Source organism: Canis lupus, chromosome 19 (genome assembly GCF_048164855.1).
Source record: "Canis lupus baileyi chromosome 19, mCanLup2.hap1, whole genome shotgun sequence".
In the NCBI taxonomy this organism is placed as follows: Eukaryota; Metazoa; Chordata; class Mammalia; order Carnivora; family Canidae; genus Canis; species Canis lupus.
The window spans coordinates 6,684,509-6,706,371 of NC_132856.1; the positions used below are offsets into that span (position 1 = coordinate 6,684,509).

General features: G+C 47.4%; 2 protein-coding genes and 1 long non-coding RNA gene across 8 annotated transcripts in view; 1 reads left to right on the top strand and 2 right to left on the bottom strand.

The window, feature by feature from the left end:
* Window positions 1–248: 248 nt before the first annotated feature.
* MRPS25 (mitochondrial ribosomal protein S25) lies at window positions 249–10,997 on the bottom strand. 2 transcript variants are annotated; one of them, XM_072785035.1, is made up of 4 exons: window positions 10,723–10,997; window positions 5,273–5,379; window positions 1,287–1,374; window positions 249–618 (listed from the first exon to the last, which is right to left on the bottom strand). In XM_072785035.1, exons 1-4 carry the CDS (start codon window positions 10,854–10,856, stop codon window positions 426–428), a joined length of 522 nt encoding a protein of 173 aa, XP_072641136.1. In that variant the 5' UTR covers window positions 10,857–10,997; the 3' UTR covers window positions 249–425. The 2 variants fall into 2 exon arrangements, with proteins under 2 accessions (XP_072641136.1, XP_072641137.1); XM_072785036.1 differs by lacking the exon at window positions 5,273–5,379 and having other exon boundaries at window positions 10,723–10,967.
* Window positions 9,966–11,930, top strand: LOC140609794 (uncharacterized). Its single transcript, XR_012011518.1, has 2 exons — window positions 9,966–11,250; window positions 11,462–11,930. It is a non-coding gene; the product is annotated as an uncharacterized lncRNA (long non-coding RNA).
* Window positions 11,931–16,203: 4,273 nt separating this feature from the next.
* RBSN (rabenosyn, RAB effector) overlaps window positions 16,204–21,863 on the bottom strand; it is a 40,031-nt gene continuing 34,371 nt past the window's right edge. For all 5 annotated transcript variants that reach the window (XM_072785026.1, XM_072785024.1, XM_072785022.1 and 2 more), the window contains 2 exons: window positions 20,780–20,884; window positions 16,204–20,149 (listed from right to left, as the gene is read on the bottom strand). In XM_072785026.1, coding sequence (XP_072641127.1) covers window positions 19,007–20,149; window positions 20,780–20,884 — 1,248 coding nt within the window. In that variant the 3' untranslated portion in view covers window positions 16,204–19,006. The remainder of the gene's footprint in view (window positions 20,150–20,779; window positions 20,885–21,863) is intronic.

Genomic DNA, 21,863 nt, shown 5'->3' on the forward strand with positions numbered 1-21,863 from the left:
GCCCATGGAGCCCGAGCGGAGGCGGCTGGCACACTGCCAACCATGTAGCTCCAGCCAGGTCCTAGCAGGCCAAGCATAGCGGCTCCAGACTCTCCTGAGCAGGGCCTGGAAGAAGAATCAAAGCCAACGGAGAACAGGAAAGGGCGTCAGGACCAACAGGGGATGTCAGCAGGCTGTGGCCCTGGACCGCCATCCCCATCCCCACACAGGCCTTTCTCCTGTGTGTCAGACCAGGTTCACGCCAGTGCTGGAGACCAGGAAGCATTTTATTGCCTGACAGAGCAGAGCCCACGTCTAGCAGCTCCACTGCAGATCCTCCCCGACCCTCCTGTGTCACTGCACACAGGTGTGTGAAGGGGACGGTCTTATGGCACAGATTTTTCAGAGTCCCTCCAGGGACACCCTCCCAGGGTGTGGCCTGGGCCTCAGTCCTGGGTGCTGGCCGTCAGCATTGCTTTGTACTTCCCGGTCAGCTCCTTGGGTAATGGCAACAGGCCCGGGCAGGGGACCTGCCCCTCCACCTCGCAGATACACTCCCGCAGGCAGTACTTTCGGGGCCCGAAGTGGGCTGGGTGAGAAAGCTGCTTTTTCTCCTGCTCCTCCTCTTCCAGGGTTTCCCTGCCAAAGAGAACAGTCAGCAGCAAGGTGTGGGAACTCCATTCAGAGCCTCAACCTGGTGTGCACTTCTTGCCACATGCACCCCTGGTGGCCAGGAGGCCTGGCTCCGCTGTGCCTCTGGCCTCCTCACCCCTCCTCAACCCCAAAGCCTGCCCCCCCGCCCCCCACAGGCCTCCCAGCTTGCCGGGAAAGCAGGAAAGCAGGCTGGCCTCAGCACAGCTGCCGGCAGCCCCAGCTCCGTGGCAGCACCAGCAGGAGGAAGGGGCCTGTGAAGGCCTCTGTGCACTTCCTCCAAGAGGCACTTTCTTGGCTTCCCTCCCTTTCCTCTTCCCATCCACGTGGAGAAAGGCCAGATCCCAACACATCCCAGGGTTAGACAGTCAGCAGCTCCCAGGAATGTCTCAAAGACTGGTGGCTGCAACCGCCCCAATTTCCATAGCACCTCAGCTTCCTGTAGGGCCTAGTGCACAGCCCAGGGCAGCAGAGCTCTCCCAGCTCCAGGCTCCAGGCTCACTGACTTACAGTCACACAGCTGGGGGTGTGGGGAGCACCAAGGCTGGATGGAGCTGTGCTCTGGGTTCGGCTGGCGTGTGCCCCCAGTGCCCTTCTGCCTCCTTCCCTCAGAGTTGAGACACTCACCCCCCTCCAGGTCAGGCCCAGCAACTCACTTGTTCTTCCCCAAGATTTTTTTGATGTGCTCCACAATCTCCTTGTTGCTCTTGGTCTCCACATCCACAAGGACCTGCTCCCCAGAATCTAGAAATGGGAAACGGAAGGGGACAGAAAGTGGCTGAGGATGCAGCGGCTCTTCAGCCTCAAAGGGCGGTGACCAGTTTGCTTTTAGTGGTGCAGTGTTTGAACGGTAAGATAAATACGTTTGTCTACAGAACCTGTGCTACCCCTCCTTTCCATATTTCTCTGAACATGAGCAAATTTGAGGTATATGCAAAAGCATACTATCAGGACGCCTGGGTGGCTCAGCAGTTGAGCATCTGCCTTCGGCCCAGGGCGTGATCCTGGGGTCCCGGGATCAAATCCCACATCGGGCTCCCTGCATGGAGCCTGCTTCTCCCTCTGCCTGTATCTCTGCCTCTATGTCTCTCATGAATAAAGAAGATCTTTAAGAAAAATTAAATTAAAAAGGAAAAGGAAAACAAAAAAGAAAACAAATGGAAATGGATCAAAGACCTAAATGTATAAAAAACTTCTATATAGGGATCCCTGGGTGGCGCAGCGGTTTGGCGCCTGCCTTTGGCCCAGGGCGTGATCCTGGAGACCCGGGATCGAATCCCACATCAGGCTCCCGGTGCATGGAGCCTGCTTCTCCCTCTGCCTATGTCTCTGCCTCTCTCTCTCTCTCTCTCTCTCTCTGTGACTATCATAAATAAATAAAAAAATAAAAATTAAAAAAAAAAAAAAAACTTCTATATAACTTTTAGAAGAGCACATAAAAAGTCTTCCTAGCCTCCTTGGCAAAGATTTTTTAGGTATGACATCAAAAACATGGTCCATTAAAGAAGCAATGTAGTAAATAAAATTCATCAAAGTTTAAAACTTCTATTTCAGAAGATCCTAAAAGCTAGGGTACCTGGCTGGTTCAGTCAGTGGAACATCCAATTCCCGATCCTCGGGGTCATGAGTTTGGGCACCACACTGGGTGGAGCCTTAAAAATAAATAAACTTTGCTTTAAAAAGTTTAAAAATAAAGTTATAAAAATAAAGTTTAAAAATAAACTTTAAAAAAAAAGAAAGGGTACTAAAAGCCATAGACTGGGAGAAAATATAACACATATATCTGATAAAGGACTTGTATCTTGACTATATAAAGAACTCTCACAACTCCTTAAGACAATCCAACTAAAAATACAAAATATTTGAATAAACATTTAAAAACAAAAATTACAACAGTTAATAATAAGCACATGAAAAGATATTCTTCCATTAGTCATTAAGAAAATGCAAATTAAGGGGCACATGGATGGGCAACTCAGTCAGTTCGGCAGCTGTCTTCAGCTCAAGTCATGACCCCAAGGTCCTGAGACTGAACCCCACGTTAGGGTCCCTGCTCAGAGGGGAGTCTGCTTCTCCTTCTCCCTCTACCCCTCCCCCTGCTCGTGCTCTGTCAAATAAAATCTTTAAAAAATTAAAAAAAAGAAAATGCAAACTAAAACCACAGGGAGATATTGGACTGGCTGAAAAAAATTTTTTTAATGGGTAATACAAGTGGTGCCAGTGAGGGTGCAGAGTAACTGGAACTTTCCTAATATAGCTGGTAAAAAAAAAAAAAAGCGAAATATTACAGCCACATTAGCCAATGAATACACAGAAAAGGAAAGAAAAAGATTGGAAAGAAGTAAAACTGTATTTGCAGATGGAATGACTGTGTGTGTTGAAAATCCTAAGGAATTTAGAAAAGAAAACCTACTAGAAGTCATAAGTGGCTTTATTAGGAAGGCTGCAAGACACAAGGCCCACACACTAAAATCCACTGGGCTTCTATAGACTTGTAACCAAACACCTGGAAAATGACTTTTTAAAATATTTTTCACAGTAGTCATAAAACACATTCAACATTGTAAAAACTAGAAACAGCCCCCCACCGCCATGGAGGCCCACATGGGGAGCAGTGAGCCCAGAGCCTGGCTGCCCAGGACCCGGCCACAGCCACTCCTGCCCCGCGCGCACTGCGGGAACATCCTGCTGGGTGGCCCCGACCTGGCTCAGGCCTGTGCCACCATCTGGGGCACCTCCTGTCCAGACCTCCCCCTTCTCCTGCTCCTTCCAGAGATGGCTGACATGCTCTGCCGTCTGAAGACTTTCCCTGCCTTCCCAACTCTCTTTATCGCCAACAAATCTACTTCTAACTCTGTCTTGGCATTTATTTAACAAAAACCCAATATGGGTGAATGTTCCTACAGGGGAACAGCCCTTGGCACAAAAAATGAAATCAACTACTGATGCACGTAACAGATGACTCTCAAAAACATGCGGAGCAACAGCCAGACACAGAGGAACAGACACTGTGAAACTCTATTTACACGAAGTTTGGAACAGTGGAAAAGTCCTCGGGCAGCCCGGGTGGCTCAGCGATTTAGCACCACCTTCGGCCCAGGGCATGATCCTGGAGTTCCGGGATCGAGTCCCACATTGGGCTCCCTGCATGGAGCCTGCTTCTCCCTCTGCCTGTGTCTCTGCCTCTCTCTCTGTTTCTCATGAATAAATAAATAAAATCTTTAAAAACAAAAAAAAGAGGAAAAGTCCGAACAGTGGGTGCCTCTGGGGGAAGGGAGAATTCCCTGGAAAGCAGCACAAGGGGACTTTCTGGAGTAATAGAAATGCTCCGAATCATCACTTAAAAAGTGGGAACACGGGTATGTAACAAGTGTCAGAACTCATTAATTTATGTTCAAAAGACCAGGGTGTTTTATTATGGGTAAATTATACCTCAATGACATTCATTATTTATTTTTTTATTTTTTAAAGAATGTATTTATTTATTCATGAGAGACACACACACACAGAGGCAGAAACACAGGCAGAGGGAGAAGCAGGCTCCCCCTGGGGAGCCCGATGCAGGACTTGATCCCAGGACCCCGGGATCATGACCTGAGCCGAAGGCAGACGCTCAACCACTGAGCCACCCAGGCGTCCCTGATATTAATTTTTTAAAAGCAAACACAAAATACATACACAAAACTGCTACAGCACCACTATCCTCTCCAGCCACCTGACCTCACTCTAGTTTTCCTTCATAGCACTTGTCCCCTGACACTGAATGGGTAAGTTTCTTGTCTTCTGTCTCCGCCTGCTAGGATATCATCTCTATGAGGGCAGACCTTGTCCTCTCGGGCTCCCTGACACCCCAGGCACAGTGCATGGGCCCAGCAAACACCCATATGTATTTGGTGAATGAATTTAAGAGCAATAGTATTCTGCTCCCTGAAGCATTTCCCAACTACGTTTCAGTTGGTTCTTGTAACCATGTAAGGCGGGTGTTGGACCTTCACCTGAGAAATAAAGCACAGGGAATATTACTCGCTCAGGGTCAGAATGACTGAGTAGAGAGCTGGGCCAAACATCTGGTCTGACTTCCAGGCACTGAGCCCAGTATAACCGAACAAACATTCACTCAGCTCCTCATGGGAACAGGAGAGCATCGTGTAAGTGAGCAGCCAAGAGAAGACACACACAGATACACACGCTGCTCAAGAGGATGTGGCCTGCCCTAACAGGGCAGCTGGAGGAGATATGAAAGGGCCAATGTAAGGGTGCAAGAAGGGCTTCCTAAAGGTAGTGGTGCCCAAGTGGAGTCTCCGAAAGATTTTAAAAATAAATCAATAAGCAAAGCAGCAGGAGGATTTCCAGCAGACAGACCAGCATGAGCCAAGGCATCAAAGCAAACTGTGGCAAGGGAATTTGGAAAAACCAGCTGTACAGTATGAGGCACATAAAAGATGTGGGGGCAACAGGAGATGAGGCTGGAGCAACGAGGGAAGAGTCCAAACCTCAGTGGCCACTGTATGCTATGGTCCAAAGTCAATGATGGAAATGAGGGATGTTTACAAGAGCCCATATCTCAGATCCCTCAAGCACTATGGTGGGAGGAAGGGATAGGAGGAAAGACCCTCTTGGCCTGTGCAGAGACCACACTCACCCAGATAGAACCGCAGAAAGGGGGACGGCGTCATGTTCTTAAACATCATGATCTGTACCCAAGGATTTTTGTACTGGATCTGAGGTATGTTGAAAAACACAAATTTCCTGCAAAAGGGAAGAAATCAAACCTATGAAACACAGTTGACTTGAAATGCTGTACACCTGTGTATTTTTTTTTAAGATTTTATTTATTTATTCATGAGAGACACAGAGAGAGAGGCAGAGACACAGGCAGAGGGAGAAGCAGGCTCCATGCAGGGAGCCCGACGTGGGACTCGATCCTGGGACCCCAGGATCACACCCGGGGCTGAAGGTGGCGCTAAACCGCTGAGCCACCTGGGCTGCCCACCTGTGTATTTTTTTGAGGGAGAATGTCAAGAACTTTCATCCGATCCTCAGGGGAACCTGCCTCACAAACAAGCAGAGAAAAGGATCGGTCAGGAATTTATTAGTATATTCTCTGAACAGTAGGTGTCAGGACTTATGGTTTGTCACTTGAGGTAAAAGACATCTGTATCATCTGTATCCCTACCTCACACTGCACACTAACCAAAAACTCACCTAGCAGATTAAATATAAACATAAAACTATAAGATGTCCCAGAGTTTGTGTGGTTAGACAGGTGTATTCATTCATAAACAGAGGCTAATCAAGCTGTATACTTACAGCTGTGCACTTCATGTAAATTGTACCATAATTTAAAAATAAATGAAACCAAATCCAGAGAGTATTTTTACAATCTATGAGCAGGGAGACCCTAAACTTAGGCTTAAAACACAGATAAATAGGATCACCTTAAAACTTCTACATGGCAAAATTTACCAGAAACAAAATCAACAGTTGCCAAACCAAAAGAAAAATGTTTCTAAAACATAAAACAAAAGGCCAATTCCTTTGATAAAGTTTTACACATTATTAATAAGATTTACAGGGAACCCTGGGTGGCCCAGCGGTTTAGCGCCTGCCTTTGGCCCAGGGCGCGATCCTGGAGACCCGGGATCAAATCCCACGTCGGGCTCCCAGTGCATGGAGCCTGCTTCTCCCTCTGCCTATGTCTCTGCCTCTGCCTCTCTCTCTCTCTCTCTCTCTCTCTATCATAAATAAATAAAAATTAAAAAAAAATTTAATAAGATTTACAAACCAGGAGTGACTGAGCCATCCTGTGGCTCAGTCAATTAACTGCCCAACTCTTGATTTCAGCTCATATGAGGCACACTCACTGGCACACACACACTCTCTAAAATGAATAAATAAATAAAAATTTTTAAAAATAAGATTTACAATTCAACAACAAAAGCCACAAATAGGCAGAAACCCAAATAGCCTATCATCTTATGAATAGATTCTCAATACCTTCCCAACAGTCATGTTAGTTAAAATAGGATCCCTTTCCACCTGTTAAATTGCTGAAGATTAAAAACAAAACAAAAAAACAAGTTACCGAAAGCAAGAAACACCTAAGAATTGGTTTAAACCTCTTTGGAGATCAATTTGGAGCTAGCAAAATTTAAAAAGCATAGATCCTGACTTAGTGATTTCACTGCTTTTAGGTATTTTCATACTTGAATGCAAAGACATTATTTGTTACAGCAAAGGAACAGAAACAACAAACATCCTTTGAGAGGACTAATTAGGACACAGCCAAATATCTGGATCCCTCTCCATCTGCTTTCCATCCTCAAGGGCTAACATACATTGACCGGGCTTCCCTGACCTCTGATTTCATGTTGGGTTTGGCCAACAGTGAGTGCTTCCCTGAGGTGGGCTTTCCTGACCTCTGACTTCATGTTGGGTTTGGCCAACAGTGAGCGCTGGCAAGACTGGAAGGAAAAGGCAGAGTCCCAGGCTCCTATTAGGCAGCCCTCTCCCCCTCACCTCAACCTAGACCTGAGGTCTTGCACTGTTCCTTATGGTTTCTTTTCCCCACCTTTGCCCATACTTCTGTAAATAGTCCCTTAATTAAAGGTTCCCCAAATTATCCTAATTTAAATGTGCCCTCTCCTTCCTGCTGCCATCCTGCCCCACATGTCAGATGGCAGAGAGGTGAGAGTGATACATGGGACAGAAACATAATCATCTAGCTTTACTACCACTTCTCAGCTGTCTGAGCCAGGACAAGTTACTGCTCGGTGCCTCAATGTTTATGCCAAGATGCTGCCAATGCAGGACAAAAAGTCCATAGTGGATTGTAATTCACTTTTAAGAAGATGAAATTAATAATCAACAGAAGGCAACTGTGTGACCATTTACTTGGGGAAACTTCCTTAACTGCGGCAGAATCTGCAAGTGAAACAAAGCAAAAGCAAGGACAATTATTAACTCCAGGGAAAACAAAAGGCTTTGCAAGAACAAAAAGGAAAAATAATCATACTATTGTAGTTGGTTCAACTGTGTATAGTGTTCGCAAAGTCGTATTATTTTTTTTAAGATTTTATTTATTTATTCATAGGCACAGAGAGAGGGGCAGAGACACAGACAGAGGGAGAAGCAGGCTCCATGCAGGGAGCCCGACGTGGGACTCGATCCTGGGTCTCCAGGATGACACCCCAGGCTGCAGGCGGCGCCAAACCGCTGCGCCACCGGGGCTGCCCAAGTCGTATTAATTAAACACTGAATACTGTTCTAACCAAAATTCTGAAACGACCATACTTGGAGGATGAAGAGCTGAGTAATATGCATGGGCTGGCTGGTTTAGGGAATGCCAACGGTGGGGAAAGAGCTGAATTCTCATCTCCCATAGTGACAAGTCAGCAGATAAAGCCTAAAGCTAGAAAATGAAGAAACAGCTCTCTAAATATGGTATTTAACTATGTAAGGGAAACTCTAATAAAACGGTTAGAGTTGTAAAAGTTGTTGCCTCTAGGGGAGGAATGGAGGTAAAGTCCTACTATAAGCCTTGCTGATCATGACAGTACACAAGGTTGGAAGCTCCAAAGCTGCATTTACCTTCTTGGGCTTACAACATCTCTGCTCAATTCCCACCCCACAGCAGACAATCCCAACATTGTAAAAAGAAACCAGGGCATATCCATGCTGGAACTGCCCACACCCAAAATTCCTGTGGAATTTTTGTTTGTATTTTGTTTTTAAAGATTTATTTATTTTAGAAAGAGTGCACTGTGGGGAGGGAGAGAGAATCTCTAGACTCCCCACTGAGTGGGAAGCCCAAAGCCCAATGTGGGGCTCCATCTCATGACCTAAGCCAAAACGAAGAGTCCAATGCTTAACCAAATGAGCCACTCAGGTGCCCCTGGAGAGGAATCTGTAAATGGTTCTTGAAGTCTGGGAAGAAAGTTGATAATGATAGGTAACCTTTAGTTGAGCACCTGCTGTACATGGCCAGACATCTTGTTTGGCATTTTAACACCTGAAGCCTCACAACGACCCTGCAGGGTGGGGTTTTATAACTAAGCAAACAGGTCGGAAAAGGTAAGTAAACTGCCCTAGGTCACACAACCAGTAAATGAAAGAACGAGGGCTATGTGCCGTTGGACTTCAACCACACTCTTCTGTCACTATCAAGTTACCAAATTCATCTAGATCCTAAGACTCAGGCTGGACACAGTACTCAATAAATGCTAGCAGCTATTACTTTTCTTATTGCACCTGAAGGGCAAGAATATCTGGCAGAGGTGAGCAGGGACTTGGCCCTCACACACCCAGCAGACACTCAAGAGTATGGCTGGCCTAGGGTTGTATACTGGCACTTGGAATGGAGGCAATCCAGGGAGGGACAGTTGAAATGCCAAGGGCACATGAACAAGCAAAGGCCTGTGGGGCTGGAAAGAGCAAGTCAGGTAGACTCCAACCCAAGGGCACGAAATCCCTAAGGGCAAGCCTTTACCATTCAGAACAATGAAGCTCAGAATGGCTGCATGGTTCCTATGTCCCTCCAGGGTATTAAAGTATGTGAACATCCAAGGATAAGGCCTGTAGGCCTATTTTGATAGACTGCTCATTTAAAAACCAGAGATCTATATAAAAATCTGAATTTCTGGCTTCTTGACAAGTCAGAAATTCTCCATGGAGCCCACATAACTAAGCTGTAGCCAAGCAGTGAATGGCCCCTCCTGATAGTGCCCGTTTTCCAACTGGAGCGGGCCCCACCCAGACTGCCTCCCGCCTTCCTGGTACTGCCTAGCCTCTGCGGACTCCCAGTGTGAATCAATGGGATGCAAAGTGGGTTAGGAAGGAGCATCTGGGTGCCCATTCACCCCAGGTCTTCCAGAAGCCCTCAGCCCAGCTGATCCTATTCAAGCAGGTACAAGGTCTTGGCTTCACCCGTGGACAAGTGGCTTGGAGGCAGCTCCCAGCTATCCTGAACAGCTGTACAGCAAAGGCACCCCACCATGGGGGGCCTTACCCTACTGGAAGCACTCCCCCCGCCCCACTTTGATCCACCCCATACACACAGTCCCAAAGCCTCTGAAGGATGAGGCACTGCAGAATTCCCAGCTCACAGCACGGGGCCAAGCGGTCACTAGGCACTCTGTACATTTACACTGGATACCTCCAAAACCCAAAGCCCCAAGCCCCGCTCCTGCCCAAGGTTCTATTCAAACGTTTCTAAGCTTCCATTGGAGGAGTTCCCGCTCCGCTCCAGGTAGAAAAACCACCTCACGGAGTTTAAGGTGGGGAAGGCGGGGCGGGGTAAGGAGCCCGGGGCTGCACAGCTGACGGACGTAATGGACTGTAAGGGGGATGCGCCCTGCCGTGGAGGAGCAGGCTCGCCGCTGCCACTCACCACCACTCACCAGCCGGCGTGGTACCTGGGCAAGCAAGTTACCTAACAGCTCTGGGTCTCTCCGTCCCTAGGACGGGGAAAACCATGCGGCTTCCGTGAACGTCACATGGGACAATGCACGACCGACACTCACGCGCCACGAGGCGCACAGAAGGGCCCAGAAGGGCTAGCAGCCGTCACTTCCTTCAGTGCATCCCCGCAGCGGCTCTGGACGTAGGTACATCGCAGCGGGGGCCGATGACGAGGCGCAAGTGGCCCATCCAGGGCGGAACGTGCGCCGCAGCACCCCCCCCCCCACCACCACCACCACCGCTCGCCCGCCAGGCACAGGTAGCGGGGGGTCGAGGAGGCTCCGAGGCTCCGGCCTCCCGGGTCCGCCCGGTCGGCCGGGTCCCCCGCCGGGGGAGAGGAGGGGAGATGGGGGACGGGGACAGGCCCTTGCCCTCCGCTCCCCCACCTCAGTCGCGACTGCGGCTGGCACAGCGTGGCCCTGCTGTCCTCTTCCTGCTGCGGAACCTGGAGCAGGCTGCTTGCTCCTCAGTCTCCTCGTCTGTGAAGTGGGGCCAACGGCACCCACTCAGGAGGCCCGCGTCGGGCTCGGGTGGCACCCAGGGCCGCGCCGGGCTCAGCGTCACCCGCACGTCATTACAGCGCGCACGGCCGGTCCGCGCGGCCCGGGGCGGCCTCCGAGGGCTCCGACTGACCTGGCGCCCTCGCCCAGCTCCCCGTGCGTGTTGTAGTTCACCGTCATGACCTTCACGGAGTCCTTGAACACCACGTCCCCCTGGCCCAGGTACTGCAGGGTGCGGCGGATCGGGAAGCGGCCCTTCATGGGCATGGCGGCGGCGGCGGCGGCGGCGGGCCCAGCGGCTGAGAAGCCCAGCAGCAGCCAACGGCGCAGGCCCGGCGGCCCTCGCTCCGCTTCGCCTCCCGGCTGGTCTCCGCTTACCGCGCAGGCGCACGGGGCCGTCTCCCTCCGCTCCCGCCGCGGAGCAGCTTGGGAGTTGTAGTCCCGGCTTGCGTCGGCTTAGGGGCGGAGCGCGGATTTAGAACACCTTCCCAGATCGTTTGCTTTTCGCCCTCCGTAAATTCGCCTCTCCCCATCCCCCCGCACCGCCAGGGAAGATAGTTTTAACTAGGCTCAAGCTCAGACAACAGAATGACAGCTGGAAATAAGTCAGGAGAGCTGCGTTCAGATGCCAAGTGGCTACTAACTTGCGCTTCAGCGTCAAGTAAGCCCGTTTCTCTCGCTCAGCTTCTCCGGATTCAAAATGAAATGTTTGCAGGGGGGGGGGGGGGAAGAAAAAAAAAATGTTTCCAGGGTGCAGTTTCTAACACTTATCACAATAAATAATTTGCAAAAGGGAGGGGGAAAGGCAAGTTTGGAAACGACCCCTTTCCTGGTTTACCCACCTAACAACCCTGGACTACAATTTGTTTCAGAAATAAAAGATAGAGGAGATGCATTTCCGAAGTATGCTTACAGATCTGGAAAAGTTTTCACTTCTCCTTCAGTTTTGGAGAATAGTTTTGCCAGATACAGAATTCTAGGTGGGTAGGGGTTTTCTTTCAACACTTGATTTTATCCTCTCTTCTTGCATGTTCCTGAGAAGTAGCCATAACTCTTAGTTTTCTCTGTAAAATAATTTCTTAATCTGGCTTCTTTCAAGGTTTTCTCTTTGTCTTTGGTTTATGCAGCTTGAATAAGATATATCTACATATGGATGGGGCTTCCGTCGCGGGGTAGGTTAAGGCTGACTCTTGGTTTCCCCTGAGGTCATGATCTCAGGGTCCTGAGATCCATCCCTAAATGGAGCTCTGTGCTCAGCAGGGACTCTGCTTGAGATTATCCCTCTTCCTTTGCCCCTCCTCTCACGCACACTTTCTCTCAAATAAATGATTTTTGTATAGATTTTATTTGTTTGTTTATTTATGAGAGCGAGAACGAGTTGGGGGGTGGGGAGTGGCAGAGGGAGAGGGAGAAGTAGACTTCCCGCTGAGCAGGGAGCCCCACACGGGGCTCTATCCCAGGACCATGAGATCATGACCTGAGCTGAAGGCAGATGCTTAACCACTGAGCCACCCAGGAGCTAAAAAATAAATGAATCTTAAAAAATTCCTATGTATAGATATTTTATATTTATCCTGTGTGATATTGGTCCTACTCTGAGCTTCCTGAATCTGTCATTAATTTTGGAAGGCTTTCGGCCATCGTTACCTCATATTTCTTCTCCATTTATTCTTTTTTTTTTTTTTTTTTAATTCATGAGAGACACACAGACAAAGGCAGAGACACAGGCAGAGGGAGGAGCAGGCTCCATGCAAGGAGCCCGATGTGGGACTTGATCCCTAGTCTGCAGGATCACGCCCTGGGCTGAAGGCGGCGCTAAACCTCTGAGCCACCCGGGCTGCCCTATTCCTTTTTTTTTTTTTCCTGGTGTTCCAGTTATGTATATTACATCTTCTGAAATTGTCACATTGTTTTGGGATGTTTTGTCCTAGATTTGTTTTTCATTCTTTTTTCTCTTAGCATTTCAGTTAGGGAAGTTTCTAAAGACCTATCTTCAAGCTTATTGATTCTTTCACAGTTGTGTCCAGTATTCTGATGAGCCCATTAAAGGCATTCTTCATTTGTTAGTGTTTTTGATTTTTAACATTTCCTGTTGTCTATTTCTTAGTGTTTTCCTATCTCTACTTATATTACCCATACGTTCTTCCATGCTATTTATTTTTACCATTCACTCCTTATTAATCAGTTATTTTAAATTTTCTGTCTGAACATCTGTGTCATAGAAGACAACACAGACACAGACAACATCTGTGTCATAGAAGTCTGGTTCTGATGCTTGCTGTGTCTTATCAAACTGGTATTTTTTTTTCTTGCCTTTTAGCATGCTTGTAATTCTTTATTGAAGGCCAGACGATATTGACTATTGGATCATGGGAATTGAGGTTAATGAGCCTCTAGAATGAGGATCTATGTTAATCTGGCTAGGAGTTGAGTTGTGTTTAATGTTCGCTGTAGCTGTAGGTCCAGAGGCTTCAGATACCTCTAGTGTCTTTGTTTCACTTCTTGACTGGTTTTCCCTAGATGTTACTCCTCAGAGTGTGTGTCTTGAAGCTCTTCCAGCTGTAATCCACTGTTACACTGGAGCTCTGTTGGCGTGGTGGTAATGAGTGGGGGAGGGGAAGCATTCAATAATCTGATGAAATCTCAGTATTTAGTGGGCATGTGTCCCTCGGCTGTGACCTTCATAAGTATTTCTTAATCCCATTCTGTGATATTATAACATAATAGGAAATAAATATATTTGGTCTTTGTTCCTGACACCTGGCCAGAACTCCTGAAAGCCTTGTAATTTCCTTAATGATAATATAGGAGCATCTTTTTTAAAAAAATATATATTTATTTATTCCTGAGAGACACACAGAGAGAGGCAGAGACACAGACAGAGGGAGAAGTAGACTCCTCACAGGGAGCCCAATGCAGGACTCGATCCCAGGACCCCGGGATCACGACCTGAGCCAAAGGCAGAGGCTCAGCCACTGAGCCACCCAGGTGCCCCTTAAGATTTTATTTTTAAGTAATCTTTATACCCAATGTGGGGCTGGAACTTATAACCCCGAGATCAAGAGTCACATCCTTGGGGGACCTGGGTGGCTCAGTGGTTGAGCCTCTGCCTTTGGCTCTGTCATGATCCCTGGGTCCTAGGATGGAGTCCCGCATCACGCTCCCCACAGGGAACTTGCTTCTCCCTCTGTCTAGGTCTCTACCTCTCACTGTGTCTCTCATGAATAAAAAATAAAATCTTAAAAAAAAGTCACATCCTCCACTGACTGAGCCAGCCAGGCAGGCTCCCCATGCAGCGTCTTTTGTCAGAATATCTGGTTTTGTCCCTGTTCCTGAAAGAGCTCTGAAGGAATGAAGATGAATGGAGCATCTTTTGTTATAAGACCCTTTTAACCATACTATTAATGCAAATAAGGGAGCTTTTGGAAAACCCCTAAGGATGAGGGACTGGTTACCACAGAGGATTACTCAGAACTTTTAGCCCCAGCCCCCTAACCTCTGACCTCTGGGGAGGGGCGAGGGACTGGAGGTTTAATCACCAATGACCAATGATTTTAATCAACTGTGCCTATATAATGAAACCTCCATTAAAAAATACCCTAATCAAAGGGATTGGGAGAGCTTGGAGGAGGATGAACACATCAGTGATGGGGGAGAGAGAGTGGTGTGCCCACAGAGGGCATGGCAGCTCTATGCCCCTTATCTATATCTTGCCCTATGCATGTCTTCCATCTTGGTTGTTCTAAGTTGTATTCTTTTATAATTAACCAGTAATGTAGCGAGCCATTATAGCAAATTATCAAACCCAAGGAGAGATTTGTGGGAACCTGGATAGCCTGTCAGAAGTACCAGAGACTTATACTTGTGATGAGCATTTGAAGTGAGGGGCAGTCTTGGGGGCTGAGCCCTTAATGTGTGAGATCTGACACTAACTCCAGATAGTGTCAGAACAGAGGTGAATTTATAGGACACCCAGCTGATGTCAAAGAACTGGTTGGTGCGGGAAAACTCCCCACACATTTAGTGTCAAAGTGTGTGAGTGGGGGCACCTGGGTGGTACGGTCATTTAAGTGTCCAACTCTTGGTTTAGGCTCAGGTCGTGATCTCGGGGTCTTGAGATGGAGCCCCATGTGGGGCTCAGAGCGAAGTCTGCTTAAGACTCCCCCCTTGCCCCTCCTCCTCTCTAAAATAAATAAATCTTTATTATTTTTTTCAAATAAATCTTTAAAAAGAAAAGTGAGGGCAGCCTCGGTGGCTTAGCGGTTTAGTGCCGCCTTCAGCCCGGGGGTGATCCTGGAGACCCAGGATTGAGTCCCGCGTTGGGCTCCCTGCATGGAGCCTGCTTCTCCCTCTGCCTGTGTCTCTGCCTCTGTCTCTAATAAATAAATAAATAAAAATCTTTAAAAGAAAAAGTGAGTTGTGGAATGTATAGAAACAAGTTTTTTTCTAAAGTACTTTTTTTTTTTTTTTTTAAAGGCGTGGGAGAAATGCCCTTCCCAGAGTAGTATTAGACCCTGGTAGTCTGTTCCCCCTGGGGAACGCTCAGGGTTTATTTTACAAAGATTACTCTTCCCCACCCCTGCTAGAGCCACCAGGGAATCTTTTTCAGCAATTAGCTGTAACCAGGTGGGGTTCCTGGAGGTGTCCCTTGGCCTGTGGCCCCCTCCCACACTAGTCCACAGTCAGCCTGAGCATCCCGCCATTGTTCCTGCCAGCTCTGGCTCCAGTGGCTTCCACTCTAGGTGAGCAGGTCTCTGCTCTGACTCTCCAGATTTCAAGGCAGCAGTCTCCCCTGCATTCAGCTCTCTGATGCTCCAAGGAGAGTCACTGATTTTGTTTGTCCAGCTTTCTCTTCTGAGGGCAGGAGTGACAACTTCCCAACTCCTCGTGTGCCTGAGCCAAAACCCGAAGTCCTTTCTAAAGTGGAGTGATGTCCTCACCTTACCCCCACCTCCGCTTTCAAATATTTTAAAAACTGTCCTAGGATGCTGAAGAGTTTCAGGCAGAAGAGGTTTTGATCTTAAAGGCTACAGAAGGCACCTCCTATGGATAAAATGCCCCCCACTGTGCCTGACCCAGATGAGCCATCCTTGCTACTTAGGGCGAAGTGAATCAGGCAGCCCAGCCTTTAAATCCTTATTCTACCACTGATTGGCTGTGTGTCTCCCGGGCAGGCTAACCTCTCCCGACCTCTTTATCTGCCAGGTAAATATTTACCTTGCAGGCCTGCCGGTGGAGCTAGATAGGGAATATGTGAAAAGGTAGCACAGTGCCTGGCACAAATGGCAGCCATAAGGTTCCTCAACCTCTTGGAGACTCCGTTTCTTGGAGCATGAGATGAGGTTGATAGCCAAAGGTCTTGCTATTCTTGTGTGAAACAACTCATCTGCTCGACACTGCAGGAATAACTGGGGATAAGGGCAGAAGCAGCACCCACATTTACCCCATGAAGAGCCCAGTGACTTTTGTCCAGAGGCTCTAGCCATACAGTTAACATAGGAGCTGGGGCTATCTTCTGATATTCAGATGGTGATCAAGGGGCGGGGACAGAGATGGTATCTGGTAATTCTCTCCTTCAACACATGTGCACATACACACACATACTCCCAACCACTAACATCTGTTAGTTTATTTTTTTAAAAAGGTTCCAATACAAGGCCCCAGAGTAGTGCATGCAAACAATGCCCCTCAAGCTGTCACTGTCAGATGACCAGTACAATCTGCTACCATAGGCTGTAACCTGGTAAAGAGACCAGTTTCTCTCTTTGAGTACCAACACCTAATTATGCCAATGTATGTCCAACCTACCACCTGGGTCATGATGACTCGTAAGTATACCTTGAGAAGTATACTCAGAAGTATCCAAACAGCAGACATTGAGCTGCAAGAACAATGAGTAAGTGTCCTTAGTGTATTAGACATGGAAAAATACAAACAAGGCGTAAAACAAAACAAAAAAAAAAACCCAACGTCATTTGATGCCTGAATTCCCAAAGTCTCTTCCATACATGATCTAGGTCTAGGGAGATCTGCCAATGCTGTATCGAGAACTTGCTTATTTTCTCTGAGTTGGAGCTGTTTGCTTTGAAGGACTGCAGGAAGAGTGAAATATTCACATGAGGTAAGCACTTGAAGCTGTGGTTGCAATGCATCGGCCATCTTTATTTGCCCTGATGATAACCCATCTCTGTAAATCCAACTTTGTGCCTGTGTGAATTCTGGGAAACGTTAGGGATAGAGAATTCTATCTCCTGTCACATCTATGACTATAGAATACAGCCATGGAAAAATTCATGGAGGAATACACCTATGGAAGAATTCACTTACATCAGAAGGTTTTAGTTTGGTTTAGTATACTCAGTGTTTTTAAGTTTAAAAATAATGTTTCTTATATGTATGGTTCTTAATGCTCTTAGTTACTTACAGATTGCTACCTGGGTTGATTTCAGGAAAAGAGTATATTCAGTAAACTAATCTGAATTGAAATCCCTAGCTAATAAAGAGATACATTCTTGTAAGAAAAGTAATTATGATGGAAAGCAGCATTTAGCTTCTGGAACTACCTGCCTTTTGGTGCAGTGTCTTCCTCTTCAATCAGAGAGCACTGAGAGACTAGCAGTAGGAAGCATGCCAGGCAGCCATGAAGCCCTCCATAACGACCGCAGGAAGGGCACGAGAAGGAAGAAAGACACCTGTACCAGGCAACACTTTAGATACCTGGTTGCCAACTTTCCAACCACCACACCCACCAGCAAGGCTGGTAACTTGGTTGACACTAGTAATCCACTCATATGCCTTTGTGAACACAACCATGATGCAAAGGGTCCTCCACACACCCTCTACACACTTCCCATTCCCACAACCCTATGCAGGATCTTTTCATTCAGCCCAAAGATCCAACAGATACTAAAGAAATGTGAATAGTGTCAAATACAGACTACCTTTACACCAGTTTTTCCAACATTCTCAAGACCAACAGGGGTCTTCCCAGAAGGTAACAAAACGAATCTCAGCTCTCACACCAGTAACTAGTGAAAAGTATGACCCAGAGTTAGTTAAGGGGTATAAAGTGACTAGTGGTCAGTTATTGTTTTTTTTTTGTTTTTTTTTTTTTTAGTTATTGTTCTTTAATCAAAAAGCATAATTGCAGGAACTCTACCTAGAGCTGAGCACACTTGGGTATCATGATGTCCAACATGAGTTAAGGATTATGTTCCTGTAAACCAAAGCACCGGAGCTAAATTAACAATTTCCCTTTTTGCCCATAATTGACAAAGAGTTCAAGTACTGTGGTGCTACTGGAATGATCCTGGGTTGTGCCTCTTCAAACACTCCCATTCCTTAATACTAAACATAGGTAGGAAAACACCTCACAGGTGCCCCAGGTCAGAACAGGATGAATCGAAAGGGAAGTGGCTGATCAACTAGCCCTAAAAATTATTTTATCTTCTGACTCAAGGAAGCTTCCACTCCCATGGCAGTGTTCCACAAAAGCTTCCTGATTACCAATCCTAAATTATAGCCTGGACCCTCTGAAAAAGCCCAGATCAGGGTATTTTCACCAAAATTCTAGAGGGAGGTTTCTCTGGGGACAAATTGTTCCATCATTCAGAGGAACATTTGGGTAGAGATTCTTCTCCCAAATACTACTGCCTCCATCAACCAAAAAGGTCACCACTCCTATTTTCTAAACAGCCTGTGGTCAGACCCAGTGATACGCCTGCACTGGAAGTTTAACTTCCTGAAAGAGACAAAAAAGGACTTAAACCAATAGGGAAATGCCCTGGTAAAACATCACCCCCTCCTCCCCTGCTTAAAAAGAGCTGCTAGGCTCTCCTGGGCCTAAACTATTGCCTTCAGGGCAATAACCCCCCCTCCCCCCTCTGCTGCACAGGTGTGATGTACCCAGCAGGGCAGAGGAAGCCCCAGGTGAAAGAACCCACAGCCTAATGGGGACAGACTTCTGTCAGACCAGAGTTAGGTTCAGGGGAATCCATCTTGTCTGTCTTGACTAAAGAAAAGTGCCCTATAATACTGCATAAAGACCAAAGACTAGGCAGGAGCAAATGGACCCATGAAGGCTGCCCCACAGAACTGCATTTAGTTATACTCGGGAATGAAAATTTAAAATCCCTTCTACAGGGAAAACCCAATTCAAAAACAAAAAGACAAAACCAAAACCCCCAGGAAGTACAGCAAATGAATGCTGATTCTCCCTGTTCTGGTTCCCCTTTATTATTCAACTATAATGGAAAAGCCTCCAAGTGCACAGCACAAAACAGCTAATTCCCTGCCCTAACCTGTGCACATCTTAGTTGTCACCCTCCCTCCTTCCCCATCCAGGCCACCAGCCCCTTCCTGCTCCACAGGCTCCTGCCAGGCCCCGGGCTCAAAGATGCCCTGCCCAATCAGTGGCGTCAGTCGGTGCCCCCCTTCTGTTTGGCCAGGGTACGCTTCAGCTCCCTAAGGTTCTCCGTCAGCACTTCTACCTCATCCAGGCGGCCACACTGCTTGGCATCAAAAATGTACGCCTTGATGTTATCAATTTGCTGGAGGAGCAGCTCCTCCTCTATGGGCTCCTCACCCTCTGGCCCGCTGTCACTGTCCATCTCAAAGGGGTTGGTACAGGTGGCTCCTTCAAAAGGGTTGCCAGGAACAGGAGGGCTTGAGGGCCTCTGGTGGGGATGCTCATCTTCCTCATCGAAGGGGTTGGGTGCTGGACTGTCTGGGTTAGTGAAGGGATTCCCTGCTACAGCCTCCTCTTCCTCCTCAAAAGGATTGTATTCTTTGAGGCTGCGGGCGGAGGGGCCAAAGGAAGGCTCTGCAGCAGGAGGGCTGCTGGTGCCCTCCGCTGTGGGGCTGGAGGCGTCTTCCTCATCGAAGGGGTTTAGGGAGGCCAGCTCATTTTGCTGTAACACGGTGTTCTGGGGGAAGGACTCCTGGCCAAGGGCTGGGGGCCCAGACCATACTCTGACTGGTTCAAGAGCTGACAAGGGCGAAGGGGTCTCCACAGCTGTACTGCTCTGAATTGAGGAAAAGCCTAGATCCAAAGCACAGGCAAGGTGGGTGCGAGGCTCCCTGCCAGGCTCCAGTTGAAAAGGCCTGATTTCTCGGAAGTCCAGGGACCGAGTCCGTGTATGTAGGGACGCGGCCCGGAACTGCTCTCTTTCTCGTTCCCACTCCCGCTCACAAAGCATCTGCAGCTGTTCCCGCTGCAGGTCCTCCTCCTCAGCCTGCCTCCGGGACAGCTCAATAGCCTTCTCTGTCTGCTGCTGGTCATACTCATCCTGTAGCTGCCGTAGGTTCTCCTGCAGCGTGCGCACTTCATCTGTCCGCCCAGCAGCCTTGGCCTGCCTAATAAATGATGTGATGTTGTGGATCTGCTGGAGGAGGGGGTCTGAGTCTTCACTCTGCCCCTGACTTCCTGACAACGGGAGCCAGCCCTCAGCTTTTCTCAGGGGAGCAGGTCCCCCTCGAAGGGACACTACCTCCCCGTTGGCCGCATGAGATGCGAGGTCACTCCGCCTTTCCTCAAGCCGTCGTTGGGATTCTAGGACAGCCTGGGGAGACACCAAAGCCAAAGAGAAGAAACACAGTCACCAAGTCACACCACCAGCCACCCCTACACTCCCGCTGTCCCTGTGCTGATAAGACTTCCTAGGACTAAGGCATCCGACTACTAAGTCAAATCATGTTTTTTGTTTTTTTAGGAAAACAGGAGACATATTTTCAAAAATAAATTAATGAATAACAGTAAGTTAAGGGATAAGATTTTCTCAATCTTAGATTCACCAGCCACATGCTTGTCTTAAACCTCTGAGGCCCAGTATCAGTCATAGACACTAGGATCTCACACGATATTAAATGTACATTATTTTGTTTAGTGTTGCATATTCCAAAGTATTCTACAAAGAGCTCCTTGATATCTGGGCTGTGCTATAGGAAGAACCAGCAGCCTCCAGAGTATTCTGGACCAGAGAAAATTGGCATTATCTCTTTAAGACAAAGAGGACTGACCCAGGAAGAAAAATAACTGTTATCTACAGAGGAGAGGCCAGAAAAGAACAGAAGAGAGATGCAAATCAAATGGCATGAGAAGTTTTGATTTGACTTGATCTCACAGAGAACCCCTTGGGAGCCTGGGGTGGCCTCTGGGTTCAAGATGCCGCCAGTCCCTGTGTTTCACTTGCCTGTCTCTCCAGGATCCTCTTCCTCTCCATTTCCTGCTTCCTTTTCTTTTTCAGTTCCTCAAACTGTTCTCTGGTTGGCAATGACATTAAACCCAGCAACTTTTCCTGTAGGGAGTCACAGACAATTTTATATTTATATCCTTTCAGAAAGAAGATAAGCCTACATTAATGAAGTCTGTTTGTAAGACTCCATCCGCACTTCCTGCCCCCACTACCCTCCCCTGCTCTCCATTTCTCCACAGCACTTTTCACCATTTCATAAACTATATACTTTAGTTGCTTCTTGTCTATGTCCCACCAGAAAAAAAAAACTTTACGAGAACAGGAATGTCTTTTTGCTCCTGGGAGAACATGCAGCACTTAAAACATTGCCTGATACACGGTGGGCACTCACCAAGTGACTGTTGAATACACACTAGTCAAAAGGAGAAAAGGCCTAGTTCTCTACAATACGGTGTTGGAAAACTAACCCAGCAGGGCTCTGCTAGCTGCCTCTGTCATTGAGCCCCAGAGATGGTTCACTATGGCTCTCCCAAGGGGTGTTCTGAGGCAGAGCCAACTCAGCTCTAAACACCCAGGTTAGTCCACCTGTGAACAATCAGCTGCCTTCTCCCAAGCAATGGCCCAGGAAGAGTCTCTCAGGAGCTTATCCTGAGGAAGAAATGGCATGTATCAGTATGTCTGTCAGGCAGCACTCATACTAGCAAAAAAAGCAGGAATCTATCAATACCCAATGAAACAGAATTAAATGAAAGATGGTGCAGAGAAAGTCGTATTCTGCAGCCATTCAAATGGTAGCTGTTTAAACGAAGACTATAAGTGCTCATGATACAAAATTCAGTGTTAAAAAGAGAAGACATAAATCTGCAAACATGCACTACTCATAACTACTTTATATAAAAAAATCTAAACGGAAAAAAAGAAGAAAATATACCGGGATGATGTGTGACGATATTGGGGACACATGATTAAGAAGTTTTTACTTTTCCTTGTAATCCAGACTTTTCTCTAAATGTGGCATAATTATTTTTTAAAAATAATAAATGTACAAATACAGAACAAGCCATTGGTGTGGTCTGCCTTC